This window comes from Neofelis nebulosa, chromosome 5 (genome assembly GCF_028018385.1).
Source record: "Neofelis nebulosa isolate mNeoNeb1 chromosome 5, mNeoNeb1.pri, whole genome shotgun sequence".
NCBI classification, from domain to species: Eukaryota; Metazoa; Chordata; class Mammalia; order Carnivora; family Felidae; genus Neofelis; species Neofelis nebulosa.
Window position 1 is genome coordinate 130,637,847 of NC_080786.1, and position 18,950 is coordinate 130,656,796.

The 18,950-nt window shown below is 34.8% G+C and overlaps 1 protein-coding gene across 4 annotated transcripts in view; it reads right to left on the reverse strand.

Moving 5' to 3' along the window:
* The window catches only part of SAMSN1 (SAM domain, SH3 domain and nuclear localization signals 1), a 140,613-nt gene that overhangs the window by 13,507 nt on the left and 108,156 nt on the right, over positions 1–18,950 (reverse strand). For all 4 annotated transcript variants that reach the window (XM_058731754.1, XM_058731755.1, XM_058731756.1 and 1 more), the window contains 5 exons: positions 14,785–14,856; positions 11,210–11,359; positions 6,813–6,942; positions 4,123–4,274; positions 802–1,008 (listed from right to left, as the gene is read on the reverse strand). In XM_058731754.1, the coding sequence (XP_058587737.1) occupies positions 802–1,008; positions 4,123–4,274; positions 6,813–6,942; positions 11,210–11,359; positions 14,785–14,856 (711 nt within the window). The remainder of the gene's footprint in view (positions 1–801; positions 1,009–4,122; positions 4,275–6,812; positions 6,943–11,209; positions 11,360–14,784; positions 14,857–18,950) is intronic.

Here is an 18,950-nt window from a genome sequence, read left to right on the forward strand (position 1 = left end):
CATCCAAGCAGTGCCCCATTTGAGGGGCACCCATCGTAATGTAGGAAGGCCGAGGTAGTTTGTCTACAGACAGGAGTATAACTAGATAATTCAAGAGAAACAATTAAGGAAAGCTTAATTGGCTATTGCCTTGATGAATCTTGAAAATTATCAAAGTACTGCTGCATTAATTTTAGAAATGGATTGCAAAACAGTAAATTGAGTGAGGCTAGGTAAATTGTATGTACACACCATTGAACATGGTAGATATTTCATAGAAATTTTGCTAATATAACAAGAAAATAATTGGATTATAAATATAAACAGCACAGTTTCCTTAACACAATCATCATGGGGGTTTAATGTTATTTCCTAACAAATTGCTTTTGGAACAATTATATTTATTTGTCTTCTCTTGACTTGCTTTTGATCTCTGCCCTATAGAAAATGCAATTTTCTTTTCATTTTTCCTTTCAATTCTCTGGATTTTTACCTTTACTCTTCATACTCCATCATTCTCATTTACATGTTTTCTCTGGGCCTTTTATTCTCCAAGGTATTTTCATTTTTCACTGCACTTTCTCAACATTAATCTCTACTGTCACTGCTAAGTACCATTAGAGTTTAGTCCAAGGGATGTTATATGAAGACCTGTCCTTGCATAATAAAAGTAATAAAGGAGAAATAAGAACTCTTCTTGGAAAACAGATTTCCCTTTGCTGTAAGTCATATATTTTTTAACACTATACAAACACTGATCCATTCTCCTCATTTATTCCATCCAGATGCCACCAGAATCAAACAGGCCACAAGTTTGCTAACCTGAAGGTCAATCCTCTGTAAGAACTCCTGCAGAGTCTTGGGTTTTTCCTTTCCACTCCTTCGGTGTGCCTTTATTTTCTTGGGGGCTGCTTCCTCTTCTGAGATGACATCCACATAAATAAATTTGAAATTTCCCACCTTATTGTTCAGCATTCCTGTCCACATCCCCATTGGTGTTTTGCAGATAATGTCTATTATGTCTCCTTTCTAAAGACAAAGAAATATACCAATCAGTTTTCAGAGAACTCTGGTGCTATAACAATTGGTAGAAAGAATAGAATCATAGAAAACTAGAATAATGAGGGAATATGCTAAGGGGGGGTTACTGATAACAGAAATAAATCTAAGAGAAAAATTCTTTTAAAAGTTCAAGGGAACTATTTGCTAGTAATAATGAAGAAAATTTCAACCAACTTGAAAAAGCTCTTACATACATTTGACGATATCTTTATGTTTTTGGTATATCAATTTATGAACTTAAAATTGTAGAGCACAATGGAATTTAGAAATAGTTTTGCATATACTGAGTCATTTTATGCCCATGATACACTGCTTAGGTACATATACAAGGTTTCATTATTACTCTAAATATTAGAGAAAAGAAATGCAAACATTAAATTAAATTTTGAAAATCATGGCAGTTGTCGGAATTCAAATGACAGAACCAGAACTCAAGTCTAAGTGGTCTGAACTCAAAAATGATGCTCTTTTCATTCATCTTGTCAAAGCAATAGATACGTAACAACGCTCAAGCCATGATTCCTGGAGGAGCTCCCAAATAAGGAAGGGGAAAAAAAAGAAGTCTGTGTCTCAGTCCATGCTTCTAGTTCATCTGAAAATTTTACCTACAGTATAAAATAAACCATCTAAGTGTAGCATTCATCTAAAATAAGGAAACTGTTAAGAACTTTGTATATACCAACTATGTAAGAAAAGTATGTGTGCACTATGGATAAATTATGCTACTTAATTATTTTAAAGAAGACAATACTTAGATTTAGTTCCACACCAAAGTTGGATTGATGTATGACTGAGCACATAAGCATGGACAAACCAATTGGTCTTTTTCTTTATTCACATCTGAGACTCTAATTGGTTATAGGCTGCCAGTTATTGGCAAGAGTAGAAAACACACAGGGGTACTTCTTTATAAGGAAAATTGATTTCTATGCAAATACAGTGCCTACATTTAAAAGTCATAGCTACTCCTTTGAGACTTATAAGTTTCTACCCCAGAGAGGACATTATAGATTTGATATTTTTACCATTTTAGGGGTCTACCCTCAAGCAAAGCATTAAGTCTGCTACTAAAAATACTTTTTTACTGGTGCTCTATGAATGTGTATTCTATCTAAAACACAAATTGTATTTTTAATAGTGGGATTCAATGTGATCAAAAGATCTGATCTTTCTGATTTGTGATCATCTGCTTGTTTGACCCTATCAGCTTTTCATCTCGTTCTTCCTGCCTCTAACTATGGGGAATCAAATCCTGGGCTCGATAGGATCAGCTAAGCAGACCTAGAAAATCCCCAGAAGCTCTAAGGGAAGTTGCTAAGCATGGGAGCTCTCTGCTGCATCCTTCCTATTATCCTTTAAACTCATAAAAGTATACATTCCAGGAAAGCCCATAGGTCACCAAGCAAAGACCCAATTTCATTGTGGATAAGACCCCTGATATAAACAATAGCATTCAATCCCCAGTGGTAACTGTGGGATTTTTATTGTGTCCTACAAGAGCTCTACAAATATCACCTTAGGCAGGACAAGTGGTGATGCACTGGTATAGCATTGTAAGGAAGGCGAAAAGCTTTCCTGAGTCAAATGGGTTCAATTTATTCCCTTATACAGTCCTTCCCCAACTATGGTTACTAGGCTACAAGCATTCTTCCCCCCAAGTCTTGAACTTAGACTTCGAATTATTTCATTCCAAGGATTGAGGAGCTAACTATGAAGAATAATGTTTTCTTCGTTCTCCAGCTGACCTTACTCTGATTTATTATCCTAAAAGGGATAAAGAGAAAAGCTGAGTGTCTTGAATATTAAATAATAACATCAACACTTCATAACTTATCATAATTACTGGTTAATACTGGCTTGATGTTGGTAGTATAGAAAATTCATCATTTTTGTCCTTTTAGCTATATCTATTTGTGTTGCTAAAAGGAATAATTTAACATGTATAAAATGCTTTGGCACTAAACCTTCTATTTGTACTATTGCAACAGCACCTCCCTTTTAGTGTGAGTAGAACTACAAAAATAATAGATCTCATACCCACAATTATGTTGTATTATATGACACAAGGGACTATGCAGATATAATTAATGTCCCAAATTAGTTAATTTTGTAATTAAAAGAGAGCTTATCTGGATGTTTCCAGCTTTATCATGTAGAAGCCCCCCAAAATAAAGAGATTTGAAACATGAGTGAGTTTTTCTTCTGAAGGCTTTGAAGGAACAAACTGCCATGTTATAAAGAGGACCATTGCTGGCAGCCTCAAGGGGCTGAGAATGGCTCCCAGATAGTATCCAACAAGAAAGCAGGAACCTCAGTCCTACAACCACAAGCAACTGAATTCTGCCAATAGCCAGTGAGCTTGGAGGAGGACACTAAGCCCCGGGTGAGGACACATAGCCCCAGCTAACACCTTGATTGCAGCCCAGTGAGACCTTAAGCAGGGAACCCAATTGAGCCATGACCAATGGATGGCCCATAGAACTGTGAGGTAATAATACATTTGTGTTGTTTAAAAAGCCTCTGAATTTGTGGAAATTTATTACACATCAATGGAAAATACAGATAATAAGAGTAAGAAGAGGGAATTCAAGAGATAATATCGTTGGGAGAAGGATATATGGTCACTCATAGCAACCAACTTAAGTACTAAATTTGCCCAGCCAAGTCTGGTTCCCAAGGGAGTTGCTCTGCACGGCTGTTGCCAGATATCTCCAACTCTTTTCTCTCGCTCCTTTTACTCCAGCAAGCATCAGGCAGGGCTGGGCACCTCCAGTAACCTGTGAGGCTTTTGGCTTTCAGAAAAATGTAGACAATTTCTTCTCCCCTGACAGGCTTTGATTCTGCAGTATCTATATAACAGCGACATATGTTATGGCCTCAACAGATGGATTCCCTTACCCACCTCTCATGTTTTGTTCAAATTCTTGCTACATTAAACCAGTGCTCAGTTCTACTGCTGGGAAGAACACATTTAACCACCCCACCCCCCACACACCCGGTTCCCACTGTGCATTTCCTGACACAGATCATACAACCAGCACTAGACAGACCATACAGAATACAGATATGATGTGCACATACCTTGATTTTGAGGGAGTCAGTGTCATAGGGGCTTGGTGTAAAATCAGTATGTACTCTGGCACGGCCACAGAATGGTCCAGAGTATGGGCCATCATCATCAAGTCGAAAACTGTCCCGGTTACTTGTACCATCTGAACAACTTGTTACTCCACCTGATGAAAGCAAAGCAGAAGTTAACGGTTCTCCCTGAAGGTTCACAAAATCCTGAACCATAGTCTGGATACAGCTAAGCAAGGACAATGCTGAAACATCAGATGCCAGCCTTTTGAGGGGGTTCTAAGTGATGGATTCCTATCTTTTTTTTCTGCCTCCCAGTCACTCTCCATTCATGACCTCTGTCTCTGAGCCATAGCTGAACTTTCTCCAGCCAATCTGACTCCTCTTTCCTCAAACACTAACCAAAAACACCCTCTCACTTAGTCTTTATGATCTGATCTAGTAGCATAGTGTTTTGAGCACTGAACACTTGCTAAAGAGGCAGACAGTATAGGCTTAACTCCCTGTGCAGGCCAGACAATTAATTTTGTACCTGCAAACAAAGACAAAAACCTATAGCAACAGTTTGATCTTTGTATGCTACTGATCATAAATGTTCAAAGAATAAGACCACAAGTTTCCCCATGCTTATCACAATACAGCTGGAATGCTCTCCCAAACTTCATATTATGTACCACAAGCCATTTTGAAGCAACATCTCTATGCATAAAAGATAATGCTTTTGCTTGTTGTTTGAGTGTGAAGGAAGGAGGATATGTACCTGTACCCAAATGGTTCTAAACTTTCTAAACTGGGCTTTTAAAACTGCTCCAAATCCTTGTTCTCTGATCCTTTTCCCTTCTGCGTTGGAAGCTCAGGGAAAAAAGAGAAAACGGATTCCATTTTGGATGCTTGCGAGATGGAGGCTAAAATGGTTCCCAGTGGAAGTAACTCTGTTTGTCCACCACTCTCTGTTGTCACCTCACTTTTTCTTTCAGTATGGCCCTTCAGTGTTCTGTTCAATGATGGAACAGCCCTGGTTTCTCTATGTATTCAAATAATTATGGCAATACGGTAAAGAACCTTAGAGATGCTCCATATTGTATATGAACTGGTATAAAAGAAAGGTGAGTTGCATGTAATTACAGAAATTAAGCTGCATATTACAACAGCTAAGTGGGCCACCGTTTCCTCACACCCTCCCTTCCATGACCACTTCAGGCCTCGGCTTTAAATGGTATGCTCTAGTTAGTAAAATTCTACCCACATTCAGCTTTACAGTTTAGAATTTTAAAACTTCCAGCAGAAATGAATACTAATGAAATCTGAGTTTCATGCATGCAAAAATATATCCTTCAAATGTTTCTGCATTAGCTTTTTTTTTTCACAAAATAACTGTTGTACAGCCAATAGGAGAATAAAAATATAATTCACAATGTTTGAAACATCTGGTCTTTGTGATCTGTCTTCAAATAAGAGAAAGTTGATTTCAAAGGAAATACAAGATAAATAAACCTTGTGGAACAACAACAACAACAATATTTAAAGCCCAGAAGAAATTAGAAGGATGTATAACAGTATACATATAATAAGTTATAAGGCATCATTCAGTTATCAGTAGTTTCATCCAATTATTGTAGTAGAAATGTGACTGAAACCTGAATGAATTCCTTCTTAGAAACACATGCTGATTCATTTCTGTCACCTAATTAGTGGTATTCCTTCTATTTAGTATTTACATAGTATTTCACTCTTTACTCATAATGCTGGATGGAGACCTAAAAAGTAAATGTCAGAATTGATGCATATGTCCTGCTCTTTTCAGAATACTTCAGGTAAAATGGAAGGAAAAAAATGAGAGAGGACAGGAGAGGGAAGAAAGGAAAGAAAGAAAGAAAGAAAGAAAGAAAGAAAGAAAGAAAGAAGAAAAAAGAAGCAAAAAGAAAAGAAAAAAGAAAAAAGAGGGAAGGAAGGAAGAGAAAGAAAGAAAGGGAAGGGGAGGGTGGGAGGAAGGAGAGAAGAAGAAAGAAAGAGGAAAGAAGAAAGGAAGGAAAATAAAAGGAGGAATAAAGAAAAGGAAAAGAAGGAGAGAGGGAGGGAAGAAGAGATAGAAAACAGGATTTTGTTTTTCTGAATTCTTCAACTCATGTTAGTAATTATGACGCAAGATAATCCTAGTTCTCCCAAGCATACATTTTTTTATCTTAAGGATGAGGATTTAGTTACCCAACGTGATCTTTTTGAGACATACCCCTGAAAGCCCTGCCAACTACAAAATTAAGTTTCAAAATAATTCATAATTCTATCTAATATGTTGTATATCATTTTAAACAATAGCAATTTTATGGATTCATCACATCCTACATTTTCACTATTTCTCTTATGAAGTAGATGGAACCTTGTTGCTAATGTGATGAGCCCCAAATCTATTGTTTTTCATTTGCAATTTGTTTCTTTTGCATTGTTTTTTATTTTAATTCTGGTAGTATTAACATCCAATGTTATATCAGTTTCAGGTATACAACATAGTGATTCAACACTTCAGTACATTACACAGAACTCATCAAGATAAATGTACTCTTTAATCCCTATCACTTACGTCATCCGTTTCCCCACCCACCTTCCCTCTGGTAACCATCAGTTTGTTCTCTATAGTTAAAATCTGTTTTTAATTAACTCAGACCTCCCAGTTGTCCCTTATTCTATAGCCTTACTTGATGAACTCCGCCCACTGTAGAGACTATCCATGGAGTCACTGGCTTCGAGGGAGATCTTCTCTGTGTGAGATCCAATCATTGGGTCACTGTTCCGGTATGGGAGGGTATCCTCTCCATCCTCCTCATCCTTCAGAAAAACATCAGAGGTTAAGTGCAGAGAACTGATTTCCTTGGAGATATTCACTGTGTGCATTGATTTAACAAACGAGACATATTTTAGCAATAAAATGCTTAGGAATACATCAGCATAAAATATGAGAGTCATTAATCTTTAGTTCAATTTCTAGCAAAACATATTATACTTGGAAAAATTCTTTAGATGAAACATTCCACATTATGGAATTCAACTGAAATTATAATAGTTCATTTGTAAATTAGGATGAATATCACATCAAGACTATTTAATCAGAAATGTTAGATTTATTAACATCTATGCTTTATCCGTGAAAGCATTTTTATTTCTTCATGTTCTTATCATCTATTTACCACCATTACTAATCCTTTGAGATCTGATATTACAAGTTTAAATTCTGCATAGTTGTTTCATGTCAGTTATTTGCACCCTACCAGATCACTAGATATGAATAAAACATGCACATTTTGCAATTCTAAAGCAAAGCTTATCTAAGAAGCTTTACAAATCTCATACCGTGCTTGCACACCTAGTCAAGTGAAAAGCAAATCCCGCATAAAATTAGGAAAGACAGACAATTTCAAAACAAATTACATCTGCTTGAAAACATCTCAAATATCTTCCATATTCAGATTTTTGGACAAAACCTATACATTTCTTAATATTCACCAAAATGTAATTCAATATTCCTCATTTACGAGCATTTCTAAACATTGATGAAGTTTCAGAATACATATATGCTATGTATTCAGTTTGATTCTCTGCTTTTATCCATTCTTTTATTCACTTGTTCAGTCATTCCCCATATGTTTATAGAATACCTTGTAAGTACCTCTCATGTTTTTTGGAACTAGAGATACCATAGCAAACAAGGTAACAGGGTCCCTGCTCTAATAAAGTACGTTTAGTGTGATGGGCTGTGTGTGTGTGTGTGTGTGTGTGTGTGTTGTGTTTGGGGACATGTGTATAAACAAAATGGGCAAGAAAATTGCAGAGAATAGGTGCTATGAAGGAAATAAAACAGTGATATCAGAGGATTAGATACTAAGATTAAGGTTGGGGAAGGATAGCTGATTTAGATGGAGTAGTCTCCAAAGACTTCCTCTATAAGGTAATTTATGTTCTGAAGTTTTAACCTGAATGCTAAGATATAACATATGTGAAGATTTGGAGGCAGTTTTCTAAGAAAAAGGAAAAGCAAGAACAAAATAATTAAATTCAGAATTAGTTTGGGTTATGGACAGGAAGACAAAGCCAATGTAGCTGGAGCTGAGTGAAAGCAGGGACAGTTTTAGGAGATGAGCTGTGAGATGGAGACTGGAACCAGATAAGGGAGAGCTTTATAGACCATGTGTGGTGGTCATGGAAATGTGCCACTCAGATCTTTTGCTGCAGGACCCTTCTTTGCCAACAGCCCAGCTACCGAATCCACCACTGTGTCTGCATGGAAGCCATGCTCTCTGCAAATCACTGAAACAATGTGGGTGCCATTTGAGTCGATCTGGGAGGATATCGGTCTCCTCTAGTGAAAAACTTTGGTTGAAGGACTGTCTACCAATCTGGCTAAAGCTTTGTTCCTCTCCTTTCACAGGTGTCAAACTTGCACTGTAGTCTGAAAGCTTTCCCTACCCATTTATTCTTTCACTACTTTATCCTTCACATTGTCCCCAATAATCTTTGGTGTGTCTATTCCTTTCTTAGGCTCTGTTTCTCAGAGCACTGGAATGAACATACCATAGTAAAAGAATGCATTGTGAAGGCATTGTAAAAAAATTTAATCAAGGGGAGTGATGTATTCAGAATTCTACTTTTCAGAGGTCTTTCTAGCTTTCATTAGAGAATGGTTTTTATGGAGGAAAGAATGGAAGAAAGACAACCAATTAGGTGATTATTATGGTACTCGAGGCAAGAGAAGTTGTTGTTATTGTTTTTGTTTATTTGTTTGTCTAAAGCAGGAATAGTTTACATGGAGGAATTAGGGGTTTTAGATAATGCTTTGAAGTTGGAACCAAGAGGATGTGCTGATGAATTAGTGTGAAAAATGAGAGAAAGAAGGAGTTTTGAATGATTCTTAGGCTTCTTTCTCCTCTCCTCTCCTCTCCTCTCCTCTCCTCTCCTCTCCTCTCCTTTCCTTTCCTTTCCTTCCTTGCATCTAGAGTTATGGTAGTGTTATGGTAGTGTTGTCTATTACTACTAGGAAGACTGGACAAGAAACATTTTTTTTGGTAGAGCATAGAGAATTAATAATCCAGTTTTGGATATATTGGGTTCCAGTATCTATTGTACATTTAAGTGATGATATCAAATTCACAAGTGGTTGTTTAAACACAACAGATAAGATGTCATAGCTAAAGATATAATTATGAAAAGCAGTCATGACATTGGATGAGATCACTTAGGAGGAGAGAGTACATTGAGTAGAGCATCTAGGAACAAGCCTCAGGAAGACTCAATATTTAGAGAGACAGGAAAAAAAAGCAAAGCCAAGAAAGGAAACTCTGAGAAAGAAAGAAAGCCAGAAGAACACTCAGTTAGATGAACCAAGAAAAGATGATGTTTAATATATATTGAAATCATCACTTGTCAAATAGAGTTGAAAAGTAATGTAAGAAGAAAGAAAAGTTATCAGTGAATTTGACCACACAGAGGTCAACACTGATTGTGACTACTGTTTTAATGGAGTACTGGGGACAGAAGTCCTATTAAAAGGGGTTGAAAAGAGAATGGACATAAGACATACATATCAATGTAATAGAATTGAGAGTCAGAAATTAACCCCTATATTTATTACCCATAATTATGGCCATGTATTTATTATCAACTGATTTTCAACAAGGGTGCCAAGAAAATACAATAGGAAAATAGTTGTCTTTTTACCAAATTAGTGTTGAGACAACTGGATATACACATTCAAAAGAAGGAAGTTGGACTCCTACTATATTCCATAGAAAAATTAGTAGACCATACACCAAAATTTAAGAACTACAACTATAAACTCTTAGAAGAAAACACAGGAGTAAATCTTCGGAACCTTAGGTTAAGCAATAGTTTTTTTTTTTTTAAATACAATACTTAAAGTTCAAATGAGAAAAAAAAGATCAGTTGGGCTACATCAAATTATAAACATTTGTGCTGCAAATGTTACCATCAAAAAAATGAAAATACAATGCACGGAATGGGAGAAAATATATCATACTGCAAATCATATATCTGATAAGGACCTGTATCCAGAACATATTTTTAAAAACTTTAATGTCAACAGTAAAAAATAAATAAATAAATAACCCAAGGTGCCTGGGTGGCTCAGCTGGTTAAGCATCTGACACTTGATTTTGACTCAGGTCACAATCTCATGGTTCCTGAGATCAAGGCCCATGTCAAGCTCTGCCCTGACAGCATGGAGCCTGCTTGGGATTCTCTCTCTCCCTCTCTGTCTCTGTCCCTCCCTTTCTCTCTCTCTCTCACTCTCTCTCTCAAAAATAGATAAACTTTAAAAAACCCAAATAACCCAATTATAAAGTGGGAAAATATTTGAATAGACATTCCTTTAAAGAAGATATATACAAATGGCTCATAAGAACATGAAAGATTCCCAACATCCTTAGTCATCAGGGAAGTACAAATCAAAGCCATATTGAGATTTCACTTCACACCCATTAGGATGGCTAGCAACAAAAAGACAGTAACAAGTGCTGACAAGCATGTGCAGATATTGGGATGTTCACACATTGCTAGTGGGAGTGTAAAATGATCAACTGCTTGGGTAAGCAGTTGCTAATTTCTCAAAATATCAGATAGTTACCATATTCCCAAGAGAAATGAAAGAATATCTCCACACGAAAACTCACACACGAATATTTATAGCAGCATTATTTACAATGGCCAGAAAGTGGAAACAACCCAAATGTCTATCAACTGATGAAAGGAAAAATAAAATCTAGTTTCCCTATAAAATGGAATCTTAGTTGGCAATAAAAATAAATGAAGCACTGATGTTTGTTACAACATATGACATACTGTTTTTCATGTACTATATGTGTGATCTTTCCAAGTGTCTCTTTCCTCTATTAAAATAGGAGTAATAATGTTGTTGTTGTTGTTGTTTTCCATCCAACTTCTGGGAAAAATTATTGAGGGAGAAAACAGATGTTTGAAGTCCTCCCTAAAACATCAAGTAATTCTATGTCTATAAGAAGAATCTTTGGCTATTTTAAGAAAAAATTTAACAGAAAAATACACATGATTAACAGAGGGTGCTTACCTTTTCCTCAGAAAGGGCTTTGATGTATTTTTTACCCACTTTTTTCTTCATTGTCCAGGAAATAGCTCTCATTTTTTTCCCTAAACTTCCTCCATTATTTGAAGTTTTATTTTGTTCTCCATTTTCATTTATGGATTCCCCTTCATACACCTAGTTAGGATAGTTTACAAAAGATAAAATAAAAATCATATGACTTCACTTATATGAGGACTTTAAGAGACTAAACAGATGAACATAATGGAAGGGAGACAAAAATAATATAAAAACAGGGAGGGGGACAAAACAGAAGAGAGTCATAAATATGGAGAACAAACTGAGGGTTATAGGAGGGGTTGTGGGAGGGGGAATGGGCTAAATGAGTAAGGGGCACTAAGGAATCTACTCTTGAAATCATTGTTGCACTATATGCTAATTTGGGTGTAAATTAAAAAAAAAAAATAAAAGATGAAATAATAAAGCAATAAAAATCATTTATTTGAAAACATTATTAGAGGGAAGATTCCAAATTTGTGAACTTCATATACATCATATACTGCAGCTTCCAAAGTTTCAATCTGGACATAATACATATTTTTAAAGTTGTCCAAGCCTGGTTACATGTGTTATGAATTCAGAAAATCAAACTTCTGATGTCGAAGGACCTGAGCTTCACATCTAAATTTTTTTAAAGAATTTAGCTATTCTTTAAATACCTGTACAGTAGAGCCCCTTTAGTTTTACCCATTTTGAGATGCCAAAAATAGAATTAAATGCCAGGAATAATGAGTGGCTAAGTCTACAGAGATGGGAGATACTTTATTGGAGGCTTTAGAAAGGGTATAGTGGGCCTTAAAATATCCTCTTGATCCTTATAGAAATAGAAATGGTCATTTCTTAAAAAGTTTTGGAATTAAGTAAATCCACTGAGAAAGTGCATTTTTTTTTAATCTTTCAGGTAAGTATCCCATACATATTTCCCACGTTGTCAAGCAATAGTAAATATGAACTTCGTCCAGCCATTGGTACAAAAATCTTCAAGTAGTTAACATGTAATTTATTCTTCTAAGTATTTAACATTACCTGATAATATATTTGTTTCTTTGATTGATTATTGCCTGCATCTCCCACTACGAGATAGGCTCCATGAGACTAGAGATTTTGTATTTCTTACTTATTCTAAATGTCTAGAATACTTCCAGGAACTGACAATATTTTTTGAATAAGTTAAACTTCTCATGTAGAACTTTGGAGTGACTTTTTTTTCTTGAAGGACATACTTGGGTTATATATCCATAATATCTCAGATTGGCAAGAAAAGACCCTTTAAGGTCATCTAAGCATTGCCCACCATTCTCAGTGGATGGACAGCCAGATATTTCTTGCATATACAGAAATCAGGGAAACTTCTCTTTAGTGAACATGAATATTTTAATATGAAGGTTTAACCACAAAATTAACATCATTATTAATAAATATTATGTTTTGCTTCGTATCTTATCCCAAATTGCCTGTGATAAATATGAATGGACAGACAATTTAAGTACTTATTGAACTTTATTAATTTCTACATTCAAGGTTATAAAGGCAAAGAGTTTTTGCTTAATCCAAAAGCCCTGAATAAAATATAACTTGGAAACACTTTAAATTTTTAAAGTTAGCCCTTTTCTTCTCTCTTCTCCCTATGTAAACTCTACCTTCTTTGTAAAACTACAAACTTAAAAAATAATAATAAATAAATAAGAAAGTATATTTTTTATTACCACCAGTGTTAAATTACCATTGCCTAAGCATCAAAAAAGTATCACAAATATTTGTAATTTTAGGTTTTACTATCATTCTTTACAGAAGTTTCGAAGAAACTACCTCAGCATATTTTAAACTTGCACATTTTTCTATACTGTTCTCTTTCATAGCCTGGATTACAACTTTATTAGGTATTTATTTACAATTGTTGTTGCTTTTCTAAGATCTGTTTCTCCCTCTAGACTTTAGGCTTCATGTATTAGGGATCTTCATCGGTTATTGCAGTAGTAATTTCTGAGTGCCTACTGGAAACCGTGTCATAGAGTAGGTGTTAATAAACACTTGTTAAATGAATGAATGCTGAATTGCTGAAAAATGTGTGAACTACTTTTTCAGGTTCACTAAATTCTTTCACAAATTACTAAGTCACCATTCCTAATCAATGAACCTGAATGAGCCTAAACTACTTTTACAGGTTAACTCTAGAATTATAAAGTAAATAGTAATAGAATATATCTATGTGTGGTTATGGAAAGTTGAAAGTGTATATAAGATTATAATTGGAAATGAAATATACGTTTTCTCACATAGGTCTGTGTGTGTGTATATATATATATATATATATACGGATAAAAGACGATATATGTAATATACATATGTATAAAAGGGGATATATTATATCCACGTGCATATATGTATACTAATGGATATATTTAGAAAGTAATAATAGATGCCATTCTATTTTAATTTCTTTTGTTTAGAATTTCCACTACTGAAATAAAATTATTTAAAAATATTATAGATATATACACATAAGAACCTGAAAAGTATGTTGAGAAATTAGATATGATAAATGGAAAAATTCCTTACAAAAAACAAAAAGTAAGCATACAATAATGACAATGAGTAACTAAGAAATAGGTAAGCTCCAAAACCTACTGATCTAAAATGTATCACATGTGGAGTTGTTGAATCACGTTCAATGATAAACATGTATTCTTAGTTTTCTCAATATATATCCTCCTTTTTATCATTTTTATTAGTTGTTATACCTTTCATTAATCACTTATCACAGTTGACCTTTAGTTTGTGAGATAGTATAACAGAATGGCAAACCTGAAGTCAGACAAGAAACTGACTTCTGTCTTTGTCATTTATTAACTGTGTAATTTAGAAGTAATTTTCCTCAATGAAATGTCTTTCTTCAATGGTAAAATAGTAATGTTAATAGTTCCTACACTATAAGTAGGTAAAGTGTTTAGTGTTGTGCTTATATGATGATGTATTCAATTAAATGTAGATATTATTAGAACTATTACTATTATTATTATTTACACTTAATTTTATGGGAAGCTTTTCTCGTGCTACATCTAAAGTGTTCATGATTTGCAAACGTGTATGTAATGGTCACCTATGAGACATTTAAATGCATATGGTGGAAATGTGAGTACAACTGAACAACTGTATGCTCTCCTTGACAAACTTACAACTAAGCCATTTAATTATGCAATTAAATTAAAGCAATTACAACTTACATAAAATTTAACATATACATTGTTTTATTGTGGAAATGCTCAGAAAATTTGGGAATATCTGTATTACTTTACATTGTAACTCTCTTCATAAGTTCATGTTCTGCTTTTCCTAATATGTTAGGTTTCTTAGATAGCTGTTGACTTTTAACACCCAGCATGGTATTAGGTACTAAATTGTTTGTTCATTTATCATAAAAATATTGGCAGGACTGTGATTTTCAAATACACTTATTTTTCTTACTGTACTTTGCAAAAGTGATATTGGCTTCATAATTTTTCATAATGTGTTTGCCTAACAATTGTAACAAAAATACTAACCTCAGTTGAATCATCTGGTTTTGAAATGGAATGATTCCGAAAACGATCAAAATTCCCAAAACTGCTGCTGCGCTATAAAATAGGAAAGAGAAAGGAAAGGGCATTTAGGATTTGTGACTTTCGCTGATAAAATTGCTAAATATATTAGATTATGGTTCAATAAGTGTCAGTATAGTGCAATGATCGGATTAAAAAAAACTTTCTCTCTGGAATATCTAAAGGCACTGAAGGTATAACTATTATTAACATTATAATATTTACGGTTGATTAAATGCCTTCATATGTTTTATGCTATAGTGTTAAGCACCTTGGAGAAAATCTATTACATTATTTTCAATTGATAGTGTTACTTCTGCTCTTGGGAATGGCAGCTGAAGAATCTAAGAATTCTAAGCTGAGCCTTCTTGAAGTGAGTCAACCACAAACTTATTTCCATGAGGGAATGGCAAGAATTGAGAACTAACCGACTAATAAATATATAACAACTAAACAAACACAGACATCTAAGTAGATCCATCAGTATGCCTCATAAAGATCATATTTGTCAAAAAGCCAAAACTGAACACAAATACATTTATCACTGATAACTTGATCATTTGAGACTCTCCACTTGGTGTCAGAAAGAGAAGGCATACACAGAGACCTGTTCATAAATTGAGAGCAGCGTTTAGGCATACACAGTCTAAGGCTGGGAGTAAAACAGACTTTGTCCACATTTAACATGGAATAAAATGAGACCTCTGGGGAAATTTCATTCACTGGTTTTGACAAAAAGCTCAACATGTTAATGGAAGACTTGTTCCCTTGGATACTTTTTGCCTACAAAACTAAATTTTTATTCTCATGTATGTAACTCATTCTAGGCAGGTAATTATAAATAATCCTTGATATGTTACAAAGTAAATTATTATCCTAAATACATGTTCAACAATCTTTAGGGTCATTGAGTCAAAACACTGATGTGTCTTTACTGCCTGTTTACTTTTATCCATTGTTTGGAATGGTGGCTATCTGATATTATGCCCTTTATGTATCCATAAATCCTCAGAATATGTTCTATACAGAGAACTTAACTTCATTCCAATCTTATGATATTTTCGAAACAAGCTGGTGGTATTGCAAAACAACCTGGTGATTTGAAAAGTTAACAATGGGCGTCTGTAATTGATAAAACCTTGTATTGTCTTTTCAGAAGTCACAGCCCAGATTAGTTCAAGTCAGTTTCAAAGGCTCTTCCTTCTTCCACGCACTCTTAGACTTATGTTTCCCCACCAGCTATCTTTGAAACTCCCTGTTTCCCTTTTAAATGAGCTGAAAATAAAAAGATCCTGACGTGTGACAAGGGGTTAGCTTGATAGACAGTGTGATACATAATACCGCTCGGAGGATGCTGGCTGTGTTAGACACAATTAACGCCTTTTGCTGACTCGCCACCCCTGCTGAACCAGCCCTTCGGCTTGTGGAGAGAAGAGAGAAAGACAAGGGCTGAGACTGAGAACCACACTGGAAAATACGAAGTCTTCTCATGCAGGGCTGACTAACCTAGAATGACTTCCCGAGCATTAATCACTTCAACCTGCCTAGTAGGCATTTCCATGAGGCTATCACCGCCCAGAGATCACGAAAGGGAATTGAATGTATTGTTGTCCTGCTTATAAACAATCTGAACACAGGGAAATCTGTTACTCTTATATACTTGAAACATTCTGATGGCCTATTGGAGCCTATGCCTGGGGCAATTTTGTAGCCTGCATCCAGCCTGTGTCCTGCCTATTAAATATTAATGAGGGTTACAGCATGATTTCCACCACTGGATAATGGGTCCTGTTGCCCAGGAGGGCACAGAATAGGCTCACTTCAGCATTTCTCAACACTATCTTCTGCCATTAAGTAATCAATAGTCACCACCTTTTAAAATTAATTCTCCCCTCATTATATCAATAAAGAGAAGCAGATTTAGAAGTAGTGGCTTAAGAAGTCTCTAGACTATTACTTTGGGTTTTGTCAGTCATCTCATTGTGAATCACTCGACAGCTTTAAGCCAGAGGAGTATAATATCAATCCATGATAAGACACCGTTAAGAAGTGAATCAAAGCATTTAAAATGCTGTTTTAAAAATTTCATTATTCTCTAGTCTAAAAGTTAGTGACTTTCTGGGGTGGTTTCATAATGTATAGGTTACGGCTTATGATGAAAGGGCTAATGCCTACTATGAGGTATGCACAACGAACAAATTTATAATTTGTCCTATTAAGTTTCTAACAAAAAGGTGAATCATGTGGAAGCAAGCTGGCTTCCCAGATAATAGTCCTTGATAAATGAGAATGTATTTGAATGTCAATAATTTTGCATTATAATCATAATGGATTAGCTTTAGCAAATATTATCTTGTGACAGAAGCTCCCATCAAGACAGAGCCGTTATATAAACGAATAGCTATCAATGGGAACAGTAATTTAAATAAAACTGCAATTCATGTTTCAGATAAGTCTTTGTTTCTGTTGACATTAGATAATATTTAGTTTTAATTCCACTCTTTCTCTATTTATGCAATTTTTCCTTCTGCAATTAGATATGCATTTGTAAAATGGCACAACATTTATGGAGGGTAATTTGGCAAAACTAACAAAATGACATATATATTTGCCCTTTGACCCAGGAATTCCATATACCAGAGTATACCAGAGATACTCTTAGCTATAAACTGATTTACACATCCACATTCATTGTAAAATTTCTATATTATAAAAAAGCTGTAAACCCTAATCTTCATCAAGATAGGTTGAATGATTTATGGTAAATCCAAACAATAAAACAATACAACTGTAGAAAGTTAAAATGTATCTCTTTATACTACTATGAAATGATCTCCAGGATATAGTGTAAGTGAAAAAAGCCAAATGTATGTAGAGAAAAATGTACGTAGCAGGCTGCCACTTATCTAAGGATTTAAATATATGCTTAAGTTTTAATACAGGCAAATACATATTTTCTTTCTTAGAGAAATGGGGCAAAATGAATATACCTTGTTTTGTAGATTTGACTTTAAAACTATGTAACTTTTACATATTTTTAGCAGAAGTAAATAAAATAAAATAAAAACAATCCTGAGGTAGGGGGGCACCTGGGTGACTCAGTCAGTTAAGTGTCAGACTCTTGATTTTAGGTCAGGTCGTGATCTCATAGTTCCTGTGAGTTCAAGCCCCTCATCAGGCTCTGCACTGGCGGTACGGAGCCTGCTTGGGATTCTGTCTCCCTCTCTCTCTCTGCCCCTCCCCTACTTGTGTTCTCTCTCTCTCTCTCTCTCTCTCTCTCTCTCTTTATCTCTCTCTTTCAAAAATAAGTGAATAAACATAAAAGCAAAAAGAAAAACAAAATATTGCCTGGGTGACTCAGTCCTTTGACCATCTGACTCGATTTTGGCTCAGGTCATGATGTCACGAATGGGCTCCCTGCTAACAATGTGGAAACTGCTTAGGATTCTCTCTCTCCTTCTCTCTCTGCCCTTCTGCTCATGCTCATGCTCTCTCTCTCTCTCTCTCTCTCTCTCACAAAATAAGTAAACTTTAAAAAGATAAATAAAAAATAAAAGCAATCCCTAAAAATTTCAAATAAAAATGAAACAAATGAACCTAATTGTATGTTGAATTGGTGACTTAGAGAGAAGAATTCTTTTAAGTGATTTTTAAGAACAGTAATTTGACTGTCCAAAGAAAAGAAAACAATGACAAATTAAATGTTAACCCATTTTCAGTAATCATATTGTTATTAATACTATCAGTATATATAAATACATATGTTGAGGGACAATGAAAATAAGTAATGATGTTAATGACATTTGCAATTAAGATTCTCAGTCAAAATTCTCATAGTGGTCATAGCATAAAACAATAAGCTTTCAAAGCCTACTATGGCTAAGTCAAAACAACACAGGGGCCATTCTGAAAATATTCTCACTGCGATAGATTGCATCCAAAGATGGGATAATTTTCGTATCAATGGGAATAATAAGTGAATATTGAAATAATCAAAGTTCATGAGTTCATAATGATACCAAAAGAAAAAAAAAAACAGTGGCCACATTTGGAAACATTATAGTTATATTATGAAAACTGGCAAATAAAGGGAAATACTTAAATATTTAATCTGCTTTTCATGTATGAAA